This window comes from Poecilia formosa, unplaced genomic scaffold, assembly GCF_000485575.1.
Source record: "Poecilia formosa unplaced genomic scaffold, Poecilia_formosa-5.1.2 Scaffold174, whole genome shotgun sequence".
Lineage (NCBI taxonomy): Eukaryota > Metazoa > Chordata > Actinopteri > Cyprinodontiformes > Poeciliidae > Poecilia > Poecilia formosa.
This window is the reverse complement of record NW_006800113.1, coordinates 457,860-476,623: the sequence shown is the minus strand read 5'-3', so window position 1 is coordinate 476,623 and position 18,764 is coordinate 457,860. Positions and strand designations below refer to the sequence as shown.

The window sequence follows — 18,764 nt, the reverse complement described above, 5'->3', positions numbered from 1 at the left end:
ACACAGAGGCAGCATGATGGACGAAACCCATAAGCTTCTCCTTACAAAAAGCAGAGGGGGAAAAAAAGGGATACAGGGAAAAGATGTGGCTCTCAGATAAAGGCGAAACGGAGAAAAGAAGAAATTATGAACCAATCAGTGCTGTCCAAATGCAAGCCGGTACCATTTTCAAGGGTTGTCTCTTGTAAGAAACGCTATGTTTATAGAGTTTCTTTTTTTTTTTAACCATCTTAGGAGCAGTATCTATTTTTTCAGACCAACTCTGAAATGTTCTATTACTTCCAGCAGCTGTGTGAATGAGCAGATGTCTAAATTTACACTCTGGACATGCAAATTTAATCTTAGAGGAGGGGAAAAAAATCACAATGGCATGTAACTGCAAACTAATACTGAGTAAGACTCAAAATCAAACCATCAAATATTTTTTGAAAATGTGTTCTGGCTAAAGACAAAAAGAAACATTTTAATAAACTTTAATCCCTATGTTAAGAGAAGAGCAACAAACAAAGCCATAGCCTTTGTCATTAGCTTAAGACATTATTAGCTTAGGAATTCTTTACTTGGTCTAACTAAAACTAAAAACATATTGTAAACATTCACTAAATATTAGCTTAACATTTACGTAGCACATTTTATAAATTATTGAACAAAACTGAAAGTTTTTTTTTGTTTGAAACTGGAAGAACAGGTTTGAAAGTTTAGTTGCTAAATAATATGCTAGAAATGCTACATTTACCACTTGTTAGCATTGTAGCAAAAGCTGTTAGCTCTCCCTGCTGTGTGCGAGAAGCAAAAGAATTACACTTAAAAAAAAACACAGGAAAGACACTACACCATATATTATTAAATAAGAGAAAATACTTAATACAGTGGATAATTCATTTAGCTTTAACAAGGCAATATCAAAAGTAATAATGGTTAGCAGTTTTAACAATTATTTTTATGGTCTATATCTGCTTTATGTTTGTATTACAGAAATTCTGTTGAATGTTTTTTCTTTACAATCTTTGAATTGGCAAAAAACTTTCTGTTCCCAAGAACTTAACTTTCTCAAGCTCAACTGCTAATATAAGGTTTTCATAATTGCAATTGCAATCCAAGTGATCTGTAAATGTTGATATTTGAAACCCTAAAAGGGCAATATATTGACAGTGTTATAAAGTTGTCATAATAAAAGCTGGTGAAGCCATGCCAGCTCATCAGTGGGCTGGTAGTTATGAGTCACATCCATCATTCTGGTAGCTACAGCAGACATTAGGGGATTTTCTGAGGCCACCAGAATGACTGTGCTTTTTGTTTTGTTTTTTTCTTATGAAAAATAAAAACTTGCCTTCAGCTTTAAGACAAGTCAGCCAAGTGTAAAAGCCGCTAATGTCTTGTCCTAGCCATAGAGGATCATCATCATTCCCATCGTACTTGAGATAGTCTGCTGCGTGGAGATGTCCAGCCGTTATAGACCCGAGATGACAAGCGAAATGGCTGGCAGTCCTGAATCAGCCGTTTTCACAGACAGGATGTGTGACCCTGAGGGTACGAGCACGCACACACACACAAACGTCCAGAGCATATGTGCACTTCTGTACGTTGCATGCACGCAAACCGACCATCAAAAGTAATGGTGTGTGACTAGAGGCAAACTGGGCGAGTTCTCTCATGTCTTGCAGCCATAATGATATCATTGCTGTAGAGTGTAGATGAAGCATGCTGGGGAATATGGTTCCACACCATTGGTGCTCCGCAGATGTTTTCTCGTACCACACACTGGTGGTGATGACAGAAGTGGGTAACAACGCCAGATCTGTTGGCTGAGGCTTTTGATGAGAGAGTACAACACGTGGATTTTCTTGAGACAAGAAAGAGGCTGCGTTTTCAGCTTTAGATCTGAATAATGATCTCAAAATGATCTTGGACAACCATAGACATTCCTGCGTACCTTGATCTCAGTGCTGCTTTCGATGCAGCTAATGGTTCTTCGTCGTCTCAGAAGCTGCTGCTCTCGATCAGTTGACTTTAAGCCCAACATTTTCAGTGTCTAGTAGTCGTTTTGAATCAGTGAAAGCAATCATCGTTCATGAGGTTCCACAGGGATCAATTCTCTGTCCTTTTCCTGTTATTAGACAACTCACCTGTAAATGATCTAGGAAAGGCAGAGCCCTTTAATAGAGTGCCTAAATTATCAGGATATGCTTGACATAATCTTCAAGGTTTGTTTGTTGTTGTTTTTTTCAGGGTTGATCTATTTTTATTCAATGAGCTTTATGTTCTCACATGTGTTTTAATTTCTACACACTTATTCTTATTTGCTTTTTTTATTTGTTTTTGATGACTGTACTTTTAAAATACACACAGTTTACATTTGCCATATGAAATGTAACTTGAGTCATTGATGTATTTGATTACTCACAGGGTTTCTATGAGGCTCACAGATCACTTCATCCGGCTCTGGTCTGTAAGATCCTCATAAACACACCAACATGCACGTTTCCTCTGCCCAGGCCCATAATTAACCCTCTTAATTAAGAAAGAAAAAAGTTACTAACTAAGGAAATGGATTTAATTAGCCTGATCTTAGCCCAGGAACAAATGCACGCCATAAAACACACACACACACCATCCACACTGAAAATAATTAAGCCTCTTTTATCCTTGCTAATGGCTTCAGTGACTCAGAGCCTTTCTCATTAAGACTATCAATAATATGCTGATTACATGCATCCACCAGTCTCCTTTATCAGGGCACAAAGGGACAAGTGTGTGTCTCTGGAGCTCCAGGGGTGGGGCTGTCTACCAGCATGACCTTATCTGCAAAAATAGACATTCAGATAGTTTTGACTGGGAAAGCAGAAGAAGCCTCACTTTGCCGTGTCTTCGTTTTTTTCCTTGAAAAAAATAAAAAGTTTATCTTATCAAAGAGGCCACACACGTTTCACGGGGAGGATTTACCTGTGAACTTGTGCTGTTGAAGGGTTGACAGAGCGGAGATAACAGACCGTGGAGTGATGGCGGACATATTTGAAGTTGCATAACATGGATTAGCATCGTCTGCGTTTTGAGGCCTGAGCACAAGTTAAATCTGTCCTTAAATAATGCAAAAAAAATAAAATAAATCATCTAAATTCTAGTCTTCTACAAAGTAAAATATTTTCTCTCTTTCACTTCAGCTGACTATTAATGTGACAAGAATAAAAGCAAGTTGCAACAAATAAGATTTTTTTTTTGTCTGGTGCTTCCTCCCTTATCTAATGCCACCCTGAGCAACTGCCCATATGGTGCCAATAACAAACTACCGCTGTCTAATGCAGTTTTCTGTTTATCTTACTAGATGATATTATTACCGACACAGTGGACCTTCAAGGTTATGTTTCTTCTTCAATGAACTAAAACAACATTTTCAACACTGATTTGTATCAGCTAATGCAGATTTGATGTGCTATTAATAGGAGTTTTATACAAATATTTTTTTTACATTCTGTTTTCCTTTTCATATTTATCCAGAAGAAATATCAATATTGCAATTGTTGACATGGTGGACAAGCTGCATTATATTTACATTCCATGCACTAATGGTGCAAAAAAAGCCAACGAGACGGAGCCTTACAGTCATTGTACCAGAGGTTAAAATTGACGAAACACCAAAGAAGAGAGAGATTTGGACAAATTAAGAACAAAAAGGGGAAATCATAAGAAAGCATAAATTTGCTTGGGTCTCAAAATCTTCACAAGTGTCAGATGTATGCTGCCTGTACTTCACCGATGCTGTGTGAGTCCACATATTTTCAGTTTCTATAACATCACCGTGTTTTTTTTCCCCTTTTCCACCATAAAGAGTCACTGATTGTTGTGTGCTCAACAAAGAGATAATAAAGTAAGACAGACAGGCGTCTGTCACACAGGCAGGAAGACAACAGGTCTGCGCTTTGACCTTCAGTCTCTTCCTGTTGTCACAGACACTGGGGTCCCTCCCAGAGGAAAGCAGTGGCCTGACCTGCACAGCCACACCTTCACCCTCTTCCCATAAAGCATCCCCACACATCCCTCCTGGGGGCTGCTATGCTGTCTCTCTGATCTCCTCTGCCTATTGTAAGATTTATTTTTCATATATGTTCTAAGAGACTATTGCAGCCACCTATGGCTCTGGCAGGGCAGACCTTTGTGTGGTTCCCAGACTTTCTCTTTTTTTTCTTTTTTTGTTACGAGGCTCGATTCAGTAGGAGAGATATTTGAATTTTAGGAAATTTGGAGCAACCTAAAGTATACTCGCATATGGGAGTGAGTATATGGGAGTGAGGTAAACTAATGTTGATTCAGTACTGCAGAAGCTAACCCCTAAATACAGAAGAAAACAATAACAACTCTATCAATTTCTTTTATTATGTCTTATTTCCACAAAAAGAGTGAGAAAAAGATGCTAGTAAAGTTTCCAGTCATATGTTATGATACATAACCATGGTTTCGGGTTACATGTTAGCCGTGTTTGACTAATGTCTCTGCTGCTCAGCTTCCATTCCTCGATATTTAAAATTAGTCCACATAACTGATAGTTATTTGCTCTAATTTTGGCCGAAATATATTAATTTTGTTTCATGAATATAGATTAGCATACCTAATGTTTGTGAAATATTTTGAAAGTTAGCAAAAGTGCGAAGTGAAATATTAGCTCAGTGATTCTTGAGAATAGGGACAAAATGGGTTTTAATTTTTCCATAATTTTTTTTTGTTATTTCTCAACCTTATGTATGCAAATATGACAAATAATGTTTAGGAAATGTAAAGATGCTAAGGTACAGGCTCCCAGTTGCAACATTTTTTTTAAATATTACATTTTTAATCAACCTGATCTAGAACATTGTCATCACCATCTGACAAAAATAAATAACAAATAATTTTTAATGACCCTATTAGTGACATTTTTACTCATTTTACAGAGGAATGCTTCTCAAGAAACAAAAGAAATATTATTTAAAACCAAAAACAACAAAAAGTCCATCTGACAGAGTTGACAGTGCATGACGGAGTTGACACAGAACTGAAGGTAGTGACAAACTAGTGAATAAAATAAAAAACTTGGTACATGTGAAGTAATGCAATTCATGTAAAATACATTAAAATGAATTAATTGCACATTTAAGTGAGATTTGACAACAATTTCACTGAAAGAGTCAGAAAAACTCTGATGGAGTTGACATCTGACGGAGTTGACGAAATGCCAAACTACCTCAATTTATATGATGTTATTCTGAAGGAGGTCATATTGTAGCTCGTCAGGTCCATGAAATCTTTACATTATACCAAAATTAAGCTTTTATTTCACAAAATTTCATCAAAGTTTTGTAAATTGTCAGTTATGGTGTTGACACATCATGGTTGTGACAAGCAACTTAGGAATAAAACAAAAGAAAAAACTAAAGAATAACTTAAGCTAACCAGAGCTAACTAGCCCTCTGAGCAAAGGAAGAGAAAGGAAGTGGTCATCATAGACATAATATATAATATACATAGACATAATATATTAAGTCTATGGTGGTCATGGGGTCCTCAGAAGTTCTGGTGCCCCCAGTAATGCCTGATTTTTTTTTTTTTTTTTTTTTACATTCTTTTCATTTCTGACGGTGTTGACAAAAACTAGGGACACATTTCAATGGAGTTGGAAAATATATAAAAATTATTTTTAATTAAATTTATTGATACCTCTATAATTATTTATATGACTACTTATACTTAATTGTCACAATATATAATTTTAGTATTTCTTTAATTATTTTAAACTATTATAATGTGTTGAGTTGTGCTCCTGGACAAGGGATTTTACAGGCACCATCCACCAACTACAATGTTTAAAATAAAAAAATATTCAGCAAATACCTGGAAAATATACATTGTTGTGCTCACATGACCCAGGTTAGTTGAGTCAGATATTTGAAAAAAATTATATTTTGTGTATATTTTATTCAGATTTTGTGCTTTATCCATAGGACCCGTTTTGTCCCTATTCTCAAGAATCACTGAGCTATATTACATTAGATAAGATATTAATAAAAAAATGAATCACTGTACTCATAAGTTCTTAATTTGAGTTTTACAATATGAATGATAAGATTACTAGAACTTTATTTTGAAAGACGGGTTACAACCCTCTCTATGACATCACATCGTATAACTTGATGACTCAACTTCCGTTCATTCTCTAATGCTACCTGCAGCCACAGTGAGTGAGAAAATCGTCTTCCTATTGACGAAGGCAAAGACATTTGTTACAGAGCGAATACTTTATTTCTGATTGCGAAGGAGAAAAATGGAGCCCCTGTGTAACTTTGTCGGAGTGGAGAGAACCAGGCCTGTTGCGGAGGATCATCACAAAACCCCTGAAGTAAAACCAAAAAACCAAAAGGTTTTCTTTAGTATGAGCAATACAGACCTTAAAAGTGACATATATTACACTAACGGACCCAAGGACGAGCCAGAAGAGGCGGCTCAAGGAAAAATGGCAGACCTTCAGGAACAAGACTGCTATATTGAAGGGCCCAAAAGACCCAAGGTAAAAGCAGTTCTGTATAACCCCTATGAGGATTGTGAACGTGTGAGAGAATTTATGGACTCTACTCTGAGCCACAGGGCTGATAATGAAGACATGACAATTAAAAGTCTGGAGGAAATCTCAACATTTGGAGATAATAGTGAAAAATACTACCACTTGTTAGATCTAGGCAGACCTAGGAAGCAAGGAGTTCTTTTTAACCCATATGAACATGATGATCGTGGACGAGGAAGGCGATTCATGAATCTACAGCCAAAGAACATCAAGCAAAACTTCTCAACTATTGTGGGGAGAAACGACTTCCCTAAATACCTCTACTGCACACCAAAACAACAGAAAGTTGGGTTTGAGCAGAAAGACAACTTTGCTTTTAGAGATCAGACGAACAGAAGACAAAATGTGGAAAAACAAGCTAATTCTCCTGGTGAAACTGAATCGGCGTTCAAGGTGAAGCAAGTCGGCGAGCTGAAGTTTCCACATGAGTTTGAGAAATTCATCAAGCAGCTGGAACAAAAGATCCAACAGCTGTGCATAGAAAAAGAAGGGACAGTGAGAACTGTCTTGATTCTCCAACATGAACTTGAGAAGATTAATAGAAAACTGAATGTCCAAGTTTCTGAGAACCTAAAGAAACAGGAGAAGATTGACCAACTTCAAGAAGAGCTTAAACGTGTCCAAAGATGTCTTAAGGAGCAGAACGTCGCATGCAAAGCCCAAACCGATACTCTCAAAAAGGAACTCTCTGAGTTGAAGACAAAACTCAGAAGAACAGAAGAACGTCAAGTAAAAGCAGAGCAGACCTCCCAGAGCTTGGATCAGAAACTCCTGAGAGAGAAGGAGTCGTCCAGCGCGCTTTTGGAGCAGCATTTGAGAGTTGCTGGCAGCCATCGCGTTGAGCTTCAAGCCGCGCTTCAAAATCTACGAGACCAGGATGCAAAACACAACGAAAGCAAAAAGCTCCTGCATTTCGAAATCCGCGAGCTGAAGAGCAAACTCTGCAAAAGTGAAGAACAGAAGGCCAAGGTGGAGCTCAGTGCCCAGGGCATGAAGAACGAGCTGCAGAAGCAGAAAGAGTCGTCCGCCAAGCTGCTGGTGCAGCGCTCACAGGAGGTCGTAATCATGCGGCGGGACCTTCACATTACGCTCCACCATCTAGACCAACAGGAGGCAAAACACCAGGAGCACAGAAAGGCTTTGCAGAGCGAAATCCAGGAGCTGAAGGTCAAATTGAGCAAAAGCGAAGACCTCAAGATGACAACGGAGCTCGCCTTGCAGAAACTCAAGAGGGAGCACCAGAGAGTCAAAGAGTCATTTGCTGACCATATGAAAAAGCATAACGCAAGGAAGACCATCAGGAGGAATGCTCAGCAAAAATGTAAAACAGAGGAGACATTAGCAACAGAGAAACAGGAGAGGGCTGAAGGAGTCCAAAGAGCAGGAGAAGAGAAAGAGAGGGAAGTGGAAAATGTCACTAGCAATCAGCTACTGGTAACGAAGCAGAAAGTGAAATTTCCTGTGGTGAAAAAAAATAAAAAAATAAAAAGGAAAGGTGTTTTCTAAATGATTGAAATAGATTTTTCTTTTTAAAGGGGGAGTGAGGTGGACGTGGTATGCAAAGTGGTTAGAATTTGTCACAATTACTCACAGAAACAAACAACACCGAAATCACAATTTAAGAACAGAACACAAAATTCACATTCATAGATTGATTGTAAAATTCCATCATTCCTGGATGCATGACAAATATAATAAGTCACAGCAGGTGTGGGGTTTTTTCCGGGTACTCCGGTTTCTATATACCAAAGAAAACAATAGGAAACTGAAGCCATTTCAGCTTAAATTAAATAAATAAATCATGAAATACATAAATAAATAAATAAATAAATAAATAAATAAATAAAGGAGTAATTGGTATCTTTATTTCATTTATATTTATTCACTTATACATTTATTTATTCCCAGATTTATTTCTGCCTGTCCTTTTTTCATTTTCTTATTTTCCTTATACATTTATCCTTTTCCAATTTTCCATTTTCATTTATCCTTTTGCAATTTTCTATTATCAGTTAGCTTTTCCCAAATTTTCAATTTCCCATTTTCCGTTTTCATTTATCCTTTTTCAGTTTTCCATTTTCATTTATCCTTTTCCAATTTTCCTTATTCATTTATCCTTTTTCAGTTTTCCATTTTCATTTATCCTTTTCAAATTTTCAGTTTTCATTTTCATTCATCCTTTTTTCAATTTTCCATTTTCATTTATCCTTTTCCAAATTTCCGTTTTCATTTATTCTTTTCTGTAAAATTGGACAAGGATAAATGAAAATGGATAAATGAAAATGAAAAATTGGAAAGGGATAAGTGAAAATGGAAAATTGAAAAAGGATAAATGAATAAGGAAAATAAGGAAATTAAATAAAGACATTTCAGAAATAAATCCTGGAATGAATAAATAAATAAATGTATAAATGAATAAATATAAATGGGAATAAAGATGCCAAGTGCTGGTTCATTTGTTTATTTATTTAATTTTGGCTCTCCATACTCCATATTTCTATACTATGAATGTACACAATACAAAGTGTACACAACACACAACACTGTAATTGTGACAAATTCTAACCACTTTGCATACCGCGTCCACCTCACTCCCCCTTTAAAAAGAAAAATCTATTTCAATCTATTCACCATACAAAGTGTACACAACACTTTGTATTGTGCCCAGTGGCTTCAAGTTTGTTGTGTGCAATAAGACCTCCAAACATTAACTTGCATAGTGTACATCAATAAATAGTGATTTGTAGGCAATAACATATTTTTCTCCTCAAACCTGCAACACTCTTTGATAGTTTTCATTTCACTTGACAAATCTGTGGTTGGTAGCAAAATTTGTCATCCACAGTAGCATGCAGAAATTTCATGTTATGGATTTGTTTCAAATCAGTACTGTCAATTCTTCTTTTATGATGTTGTTTTCCTGTTTATTGCAGTTTCCAAAAATCATACATTCTGTCTTGTCTTTACGTTTCTATCATCACCTTCTCTAAAAGTTGCCGGATGTTTCCTCCAGTACAGATGACAGTAGCATCATCTGAAAATATGATTGTTTTTAACCGATTCGATATAGGTAAAAGTCTTTACAGTTTGTATGCAGCATGTGTGGGGTCTGCAGCAGTGATGTTAGCTGCCCTTTTAACCCTACCTGATGAACTGACACAAACAGAATAAATGCCCAAGTAGACGATGACCAGCACATCTTCTTTGGGTGAAAAGCAGGGAAGTTTTTTTCTGAAACATGTTAGGCATTTTCAATTCCGAGCTTTTTTTTAAAGAAATAAAAAAAAAATCAGAAACATCTTTGGCAATGGCCATATAGGGTGCGTTCACACTGCAGCCTGAGTTGACCCAATTCCGATTTTTTTGCATTTCCGATTTTTTTGCCTGGACCGTTCACACTGTCAGTAAATGCGACCTGTATAGTATGTGTTCTGCAGTGTGAACGGGCAAACGACCTGAAAGTGTCCCGCATTTAGCGCAATAGCGCCCTCTAGTGTTCTGCCAACCGCCATAAAAAGAAGAAGTGCTCAGTGTTTGCGGAAGTAAACATGGAGGCTAACGGTGGAGCATAGCTTACATATTTGAAGTTGTTGCCCGGCAGTCATGGTTGTTGTTTTTCTTCCCGCTTGCGCATATCAGGACGCAGAATAGTGAGATTTGTTGAGAATCAGTGACGTTCAGTTCGAATGAATGCAACCTGAACGTTAGGTCGCATTTGAATCGGATACGTTTCGGATATGGGTCATATTCGAAAAATATCCGACCTGTGCTGTTTACACTGCCATGAAAAGATCGGATACAGGTCGCATTACGTCAAAAATTGGGTCACTTCAGAAGAGAAATGAGGAGACAAGTTTTCTGTAAACAGATTTAGCTAAATTAGAGCTTAATCTGTTTACAGAAACCTTGTCTCCTCATTTCTCAAACTTCAGCTCAGGTTGCCTGAAGACTTTTCTCCTCCTCTGAGATACGTGATCCAAAAGCAACAGGTCACAAAATGAACATGAAGTGTTTCTTGGAAGCGATCGCCTCCTTCAAACGTGCCAACATCACCATCCGGAACCTCTCTGACCCAAACGCCCACAATCAGAAGAGCTAAAGAAAAAAAGAAAGAAAGAAAGAAAGAAACACAAAAGCATAAAAAAAATAATAAATCACCATTCCGGGAAGTATTTGCATCGGGGAAGTTAACACAGATGTGAGGTATGGAGAAACAGATATCCTTTTTCTGACTGAAATAACATCAAACTCGTCCAGTAATGAACCCAACACCTTCCTTTGAAGCAGCAAGGGGACAACCACAACAAAAGGCTCCTTTTCCGCCGTTTCCCAACTTTATATGTGTGTGTGGGTTCTTTTTTTGAATCAGACAATGGATCAAAATATTCATGCCTTCTTGTTAGATGTGGGCTTGTTTCGTTGCGCGTTAATGACAGCGCGCTCAACGGTGTTTGATGGTGCCACGCAAAAGAGACGAGAAACTCACACCTTCTCAGTTATAGATTCTAATGCTCCCTCATTTGTCCTGCAGACCGTGACCTTTAATCCTGACTGGCACACCCAAAGTGGCAAAAACACACACGGCATCCAAAACACACCTCCTTTATCATTCAAAGTGTGCCCGCAGCTATCAACCTGAATAAATAAATCCCCCTCTTATCTCACAAAGCAAAACGGGATAAGCGCTCCCAACGGGTGTGGGATGGAGGAAGCTGTCAGCGCCTTTATTTTGGTTCGCTTTAGCCTCATACGGAGACAGATTCCTGTTTTTTTTCCTCTCAGATCCATCCTCCCCGGAGAGTCATTTCCCCTCCATGTGCGTGAGACTCGTGCGTCCCGCCTTCACCGTCCATACATGATCCGTCCTTCCGCCTATATCTTTTCACGCTGCAGAGTTTTCCAGGTTGGGAAACAGAAAAACAGGATTTTCCAGCTTTTTTTAATCACTCTTTGAGACAGTTTCTCACTCGAAATTATGGAAGCCCATTTCTGCCACTCTGATAAAAAAAGTACACATTATGAGACAGTATCTCTGTATATTGAGATAATATCTTAATATAATATCTCATTATAATGGGATTTTTTTTATTATTTGTTTATATCAGAGTGGCGGAAACGGGCTTCCATACTAAATCATACCTTCATTAGCCATTTATTTCCTTTTGCTTTGACACTTGTTAACACTTTCAGCCACTTTTATCACTGGTCACACCGAACAACTCAGCCGACTTTTATTGTGTTAACGTGATTTGCTTTCTGCGCAGGGCGAGGCCGATTTGTAATAAATAAAAAAATAACTCGTCTTTGATGACGTGTTCTTCAATGAACTTTCTATTGTGGCGCTTCTTCTTCCTGTTTGTCGAAAGAACAAAGGAAGCGAGAAGAGATCCCGTAAAAGAGGATCTCAGGAGAAGAGCAACATTGCCACCTGCAGCTAAAGAAAATCTTATCAGGCTTGTTCTTTTTCTTTTTTTTTTTCTTTTTTCTTTTTATTTTTTGTTACATTTAAACCTGAAACTCTGTTGTATTTTACTATAATTTTATGTGACAGATCATCACAAAGGAGCGTGAAGTCAACATGTGGAAGAAAAATTATGCATTTTTGCTTTTTTTATTCATGTTATTAATGCAAATAAGGCTCCTAAAGCTCATAAAAATAGGAGGAACACTGATGACGCAAAAGAAAGAAAAGTGAATTTATCATAATCAGTTTCGGCGTCGCAATTTTCAGCTATGTAAAAAGAAGGGGCGGGGGGATAAAGGTGTTCCTACAAACTACACAAATATGCCAGGTTTTTCTTAATATTAGTTTGATGTTCCATCAAAAGGTTGCACTCAAATGTAAAAATGAAGACTGTATATTAATGTGAAGATAAGAAGTTATTTATCTCAACCAGACACAGTAAAGTGAACTTTTAACTGAAATAAAGGGCACATAAATATAATAAAAACATTCCTTAATGTCCAAATTTATCTTCATGCACTCCATAAGAACGTTAGGGATAAAACTCAACACATTTTCTGTTTCTGTTACATTGTACACCAGAATGACTCAACTTAGTGTCTGACAATTTAAAAGAATAAATACAAATTATTAAATTTCTAAAATGTCTGCAGGCAATTTGATTTGAAAATCGTTTTCGAATGTAATTTGGAGTAGATTTTCCCTCTTAAATATTCAAAAACTTAACAGAGGACAAATTAATGCATTCTACATCACTTCCACTAGATGGTGCAGTCCAACTATTATTAGCTTCAGCGTGCCATCACCTTTGCACTGCCACTCAAGACGCTCACGGTTGGTTTTTAATATCTGCCTGTTTGTTTTAATAAAAGATAATACATTCATTATTGACAGAACCACCGTTCCCTCCAGCTTTACATCACGAAATTAGAAATAGCAGCCATATTTGTACCTGAGAGCATATTCAATATTCAGCGTGGGCATCTGTTGTGTAACCGGATTGAAGTTGAGCTGAACTGTGCCTTCAGCTCAGGGGGGTCAGGCCAAGTGTCTGTGAGCAAACATGTGTTGGAAACGTATAACTGATCCAGCCCCCTGGCACTGTATTTGTGAACAAACACTCACACCAAGACACACACATACACACGCACGCACACACACACACACACACACAGACACAAACACTCACTCACTGAACCGCTGCCCACTCTCACCCATAAATACATTTCCACAGCAAATCACACAGCAAATAAATCACCATGGTTACAGTAATGTAATAATTGGCGCACTGGAAGTATAGGCTTTGACTGATACTGGATGCAGAGCCACTTGGAAATTAGTGATTACAAGGGAAATGGTTCAATACTTGACTCATTTAGCGCAGAACTCAACGTACAAAGTGTCCGTTTGACTCTGGGCCAGTGCAAAAAAAAAAAAAGTAAATATGAAAAATGTCTTGCAATGAAAACTTTTATCAAGTCGTTTTAAGTCTAATTTGTGGTAGAAGTTGTACTATTATTAAAACACGAATAAATCTACACAACCAGCATGGGAGAGAACCGTAGATAGACATTAAAATATCTGCACCAGGAAAACTTTCTATGTAAAAGAAACACAAGAACATTACACAGAGTTAGTAAAAGCAAATGCTGTGTCAATGGCATAGAAAGAATTACTTTCTATGGGAAAGAAAATCAACTGCAGTATCTTTGTTAGCCAATTAGTGTCAAGGAAAATGAATGGCCTTTCTGGATTGGCTGCTTTGAAAACACCAGCAAATAGCATGTCAAGTAACATTGTAATGAAGTATTTCAGCTGCCCACACTGCATTTTCTGTCAAATGTTTTAGATTTTAAAATTTGGGAGTTACATATCAGAAAAAATTAATAGTGCAAAAGTTGAAATACTAGTCTGTATACAGATTCAGTCAGGAGAACTTTCCATAGAAAAGACATTAGAAAATAGCACAGTTCCTAACTGAGGCAGCGTTGGCATGGGAAACTGATGGGCTAGTGTGAGGCCGGTCGTTACCATTTTACATTCGGCAGAACAGCTCGAATCTACGGTGGTCCAGTTTTGATTGAATCACATGCAGACTGAACACCACTCCATCCAAGACAGTTTCCAAAACTTTCATTCCTTCTCCGTCCACCGATGACTCAACGCCATTTGTGGCTTTTCAGAGAGAAGAAAACCTAATTACTTTCCCCCCCCAAACTCCATTTTGTTTTTAACGAGAATTCAGAGAAAAGACAGAGCGTGTGCAAACGTGTGTGTGTGTGAGAGTGAATGTAATTAGCTAACTTCTCTGTGATCTTTAATGCATTATTGAATATTTCAAAGGAGTCTCAATCCTTTGAGCTAAGTGGCTGCCAAGTAGGAGTGACGGGGCCAGTTTGGCTGCGATGAAAGGCGGATCGGCCATTAAGGAGTCTGGGTCGACTTGATGGCCTTGTGTGAACCTGAAGCTCATGAATAATATACATTTCTCTACTGTATTTGGAAGCTCTTTGGGAGTTTCGTAGTGGGAGGAGGACGGTAATGCCTTACCATTGATTTGGTTTTATTTTTGGTTGAGCAATTTTCAGGGAACAGGTCAATTCAATTTCAGCGGTGAAACAAACTGCTGGCAGAAAATAGACAATTTATCGCAATCACCCCTGATGGAGAGAAACAGTCGGGGTCTCTTTCCGTCGCCGCGTTCCACGCGCCGCAACCTTGACAAGACAATTGCCGGGTTGTCATGGTAATATGGCATTTCTCCTGACATTTTCGAGATTTTCATCTCTCACAATTACTGCCAGTATGTTTTCTTCTCGGAAATGCCACGGCCGGTTATTGAATTTGCTCTGTTGTGGGGTGGCATCTTAAATTTGTAAAATAAATAAATAAATAAATAAAATCAAAACACAAGGCGGCAGAGTTGAAAAAGGAGCATCTTAACCTGCGTGCTTTGGCTGAATTCAGTCAAACCCAGATGTGGCCGCATGTCATAAAGGTCACTGAGTTTTACTTGAGCCAAAATGATTGACTTTATACCTTGCCAACTTAACTTGCAACAATGTGCAAAGGTAGAATTGTTGCAAGTTAAAAGATGAAAACAAAACAAAAGCAAGTCCATCAGCAGGGTTACACTTGAAAATTCATGGTCAAATCAAACAAGGAAGTGGATCACTAAAGAAAAGAAAGAAAGAATAAAAAACACTTTATTGTGAAATTAATTTAACTAACGGAACATTTTAGGTCCAGCTTGGAATATGGAGGACGTACAACTCACAAAATAAAAAGAACATTAAAACGACTTCAGCATCCTCTCATTTTATGGAGTTTAAAGATGTATCCTTATATATAAGATGTAACCTTATATCTTCTGCTTGACGGGAGCAGGAAGACGGTATAAGCAGCTCAAAAATAGGTGTTTATGGTAATGTTTTAATTATTTGGATAAACCGGTGTAAGCTTGGTGGGGACAACAGTGTTTTCATGAAATAAGATCTAAAAGTTGAGCACGGCCCAGCTCAGAGCAGCCGTCGTAGAGCTTCAGCTGCTCCTTTCATCCAGACTTGAACCCATTTTGTAATCTTTCTGACTGTCAGAGATGATTGTCTCTTTTTCGCTGTTCTGGCCCCTAAATCACAAATTACAAGAAGGGAAACGACAGGCTGTTTCCTGAAGGAGCCGAGGTCCTGCTGTGCGAGCAGCAATATGCTGCACATCGTCCGTCCTTCTGCGGATGAGAGGACTGTTTTCCCTGCATCCATCTGTTGTGGCACTGGCGTCAAAGTAAATGTCTGAACTAACTTAAACAAATTTGTAAAGAGGGACGTGTCCATGCTGGCAGAAGCCATCAGATCTTTTATTTAAGATGCCCTGAGAATTAAGTAAAATTCCCAAGTCAATTCAGAAGAGTAAAATGATATTACTCTGGTATTATATGTATTTGATGGGAATTTATAGGGAAGATAATTGGTTATTTTTGTTAAAAAAAACTATTACTTTTCACACTGAAAGCATTTTTTTGTGTGTGAAATCATGCTACTGCAATAAAGTCTGGATTTATTTAAGGGTTTCTACACATTTTTGGCAGCAGGTGCCAATGTGTGGTGTAAAGTGTGCCGTATTTCATAGTCTACGTTCATTTAACCACAATTACGAAGCAACAAATCATTCAAATGAGGACAGAAACACACAAATCATCATTTGCAGTCATATTTTGTCACATTAAGCGTTCAGAATGGACCTCTAATAGGCATCTTTTAGCAACCTCAACTTCCGTTTTTGTGAAACACCCAGGACAATAACTCACTTGCAGCATTTGAAAGCGCCTGACTTGCTGTTTGCTCTCCTGCATTCTGCAGCAGCAAGTGATTTATGCTGATGTCCACACGCCGTCCGTCCTCAAAGTGGCTCTTCTTGGTGTGTTTCTGTCTCCTGCCGTGTCTGAAAGCATTTAGGAATAATTTTGTTTAATGATAGTGGAGGCACCTTCAATCAGTCATTACTCAGCTCCTGTGATTAGTAAAATGTCCATCAAAAGTACGCAGTGGGGGCAGTAGAATGCCCAGGTGATCTCCCAACAATCAGTCAAATGGACTAAACCCGGGTAGAGAGTTTTGCTCACACACACACACCCACATGCACACGCATACACACACACCCTCCTTTTTTTTAATGGAGCTTTATGTCAGCCATAAGCTCTTTCCATTAAAACTCTGCTGTATTAAGCATTTGGGTTAAAAGCTTTCATAATCAGGTGTGCGCCAATTAAACGTTCAGGGATTTTAAAATCAATACTGCCATGGGGAGAGAACGTTTTCCACTTTGTATGTTAGTGAGCATGCATGGAGCCAAAAAAATAAACAAATAAAAGGAACCCCAGAATCAGAACCTTTGGTCTTTTGATTGTGCTCGCGGGCCACAGATTTGCCCGCATTGGGTGTCTGTTTACTGTCCTCTGCCAGCGGGGGGTAAACTCTTCCTTACTGCGCTGCTTTTTTACTCTCCATTTGAGAGAAACTAGCACCCGGAGTCCTGCCGACTCCGTGGCTGTTTTTCCGCCTGACGCCTCCTCATCTGATCCCAAGGTCCACGGCGTGGACCGCTACTGCATCTGATCTAGAGTCCAAACCCATTAATGAGCGCCACGCAAACAGAGATGCCTGCTTTACTTCTTCTTCTTCTTCTGTCTCTTGTTTTTTTTTTGCACATGTTGTGCTTAAATATATATTCTGTTTTGTTTTTATTGAGACTGAATTTGTATTTTGTAGTAATCAATGGTTATTGTTGTTTCTGCCCCTATTTTGCACGTTCTTATGCATGATAGCTTTGTGCATGCTGTGCATTTGTTTGCAAGTGAGTGGGCGTTCAGGGACTTTTAAAAAAAAAAAAGTATGCCAGCAGCAGCATTTTTTTTTTTTTTTGCAAATGCCTCCTCTGCAACTAGATCAATACATTAGGTCTTGGGGGTTGGGGCTGAGCTTGACCTATGTTAGCAGTTTTTCATAATCACTGATGTCTTAGGAAACGTTGTTTCTCCTCCACGGCAGTGCTGTAGAGACACAACACGATATTTTTCAAACGAAACTAACAAGCTGCAAGTCCAGATGCTTTCAGATATTTGCATTCTGACAGGCTGTAATGCCGCTATTCCCGATAGCATTCCTGTGAAGCTGGCCTTGGCCCTGACAGAGCGGTCCACCATGGCTGCGCTCATTGTTTCTGTGCTCAATAGGCAGCACATGGCGTGGGCAGCCGTCAGTGGGGCTAAATTTGTGCCTCTCCGCTCATTCCGGGGATATTTGTAACTTGCGCCTCGTTGACTTGTCGTCCTCCTCGGCGACAACGATCTCTTGTGTGTCACGACACGACTAGAGCACTCTGGCTGCACGCAATTAGGCCGCGAAATGCCACGCTCCTCTGTGAAGCATCAAGTGGCGCTGACAAACCAAGCAGATTTCAAAGTTGCAAAGTAAGAGAAAGGAGGTTTTTGTCATTGTTGGTGTCGGTTGTAGCGAAGAAAGCATTGGAAAGTACTAAAGAAAGTCCCAGTGATGTGGAAGACATCCAGTCTCGTTCTAGTACCAAAGAAAACTCACTCATACGTTGTCAGTGAGTTCTGGAGAGACTCCTGTTGACCCACCTGAGTAAGCAAGCAAGCACATATTGGGACCCCCTTGCGGTTTGCTTATCACCGTGGAGTTGGAGTTGAAGAGGTCGTCACACACCTGCTTCAACAAAACCAATGTCATCTGGACAAAGTATAGGCAGTTCTTTGATTTCCCCAGTACATTTAGTACAATTTAAACTGATTTGCTTTGTCAGAAACTCTAAAATACACGAGTGGGCAACAATAGCCTGGATCAATGACTACCTACCTGACATAGACCGCAATTTATAAGACTAAAGGATTCTCTGTCAAACCTGGTGGTCAGGAGCACCACAAGGAACTGTACTCTCACCATTCCTTTTCGCCCTATTCACTTCAGACTTCCAACACAAATTCTGACTCTTGTCATCCACAGAAATACTTAGATCACTTTGCATTTGTCAGGTGTTTCAGGGATGGACAAGCATCTGCGTATGGAGAGCTTAGGTCCTTCGAGATTTGCAGTAAGATGCTGCATATTTACAGGTTTGTTGCGAAAATTGTACTGTTTTCTGTCGTCATCTGTTGGTAGCAGCATCAGAACTAGGGATTTAAAAAGGATAAAC

At 38.7% G+C, this 18,764-nt stretch overlaps 1 protein-coding gene across 1 annotated transcript; it reads left to right on the top strand.

Moving 5' to 3' along the window:
• The first annotated feature begins 6,182 nt into the window (after positions 1-6,182).
• Positions 6,183-17,167, top strand: LOC103147154 (coiled-coil domain-containing protein 18-like). Its single transcript, XM_007565360.2, has 2 exons — positions 6,183-8,023; positions 17,015-17,167. Exons 1-2 carry the CDS (start codon positions 6,293-6,295, stop codon positions 17,165-17,167), a joined length of 1,884 nt encoding a protein of 627 aa, XP_007565422.2. The 5' UTR covers positions 6,183-6,292.
• The last annotated feature ends 1,597 nt before the right edge of the window (positions 17,168-18,764 follow it).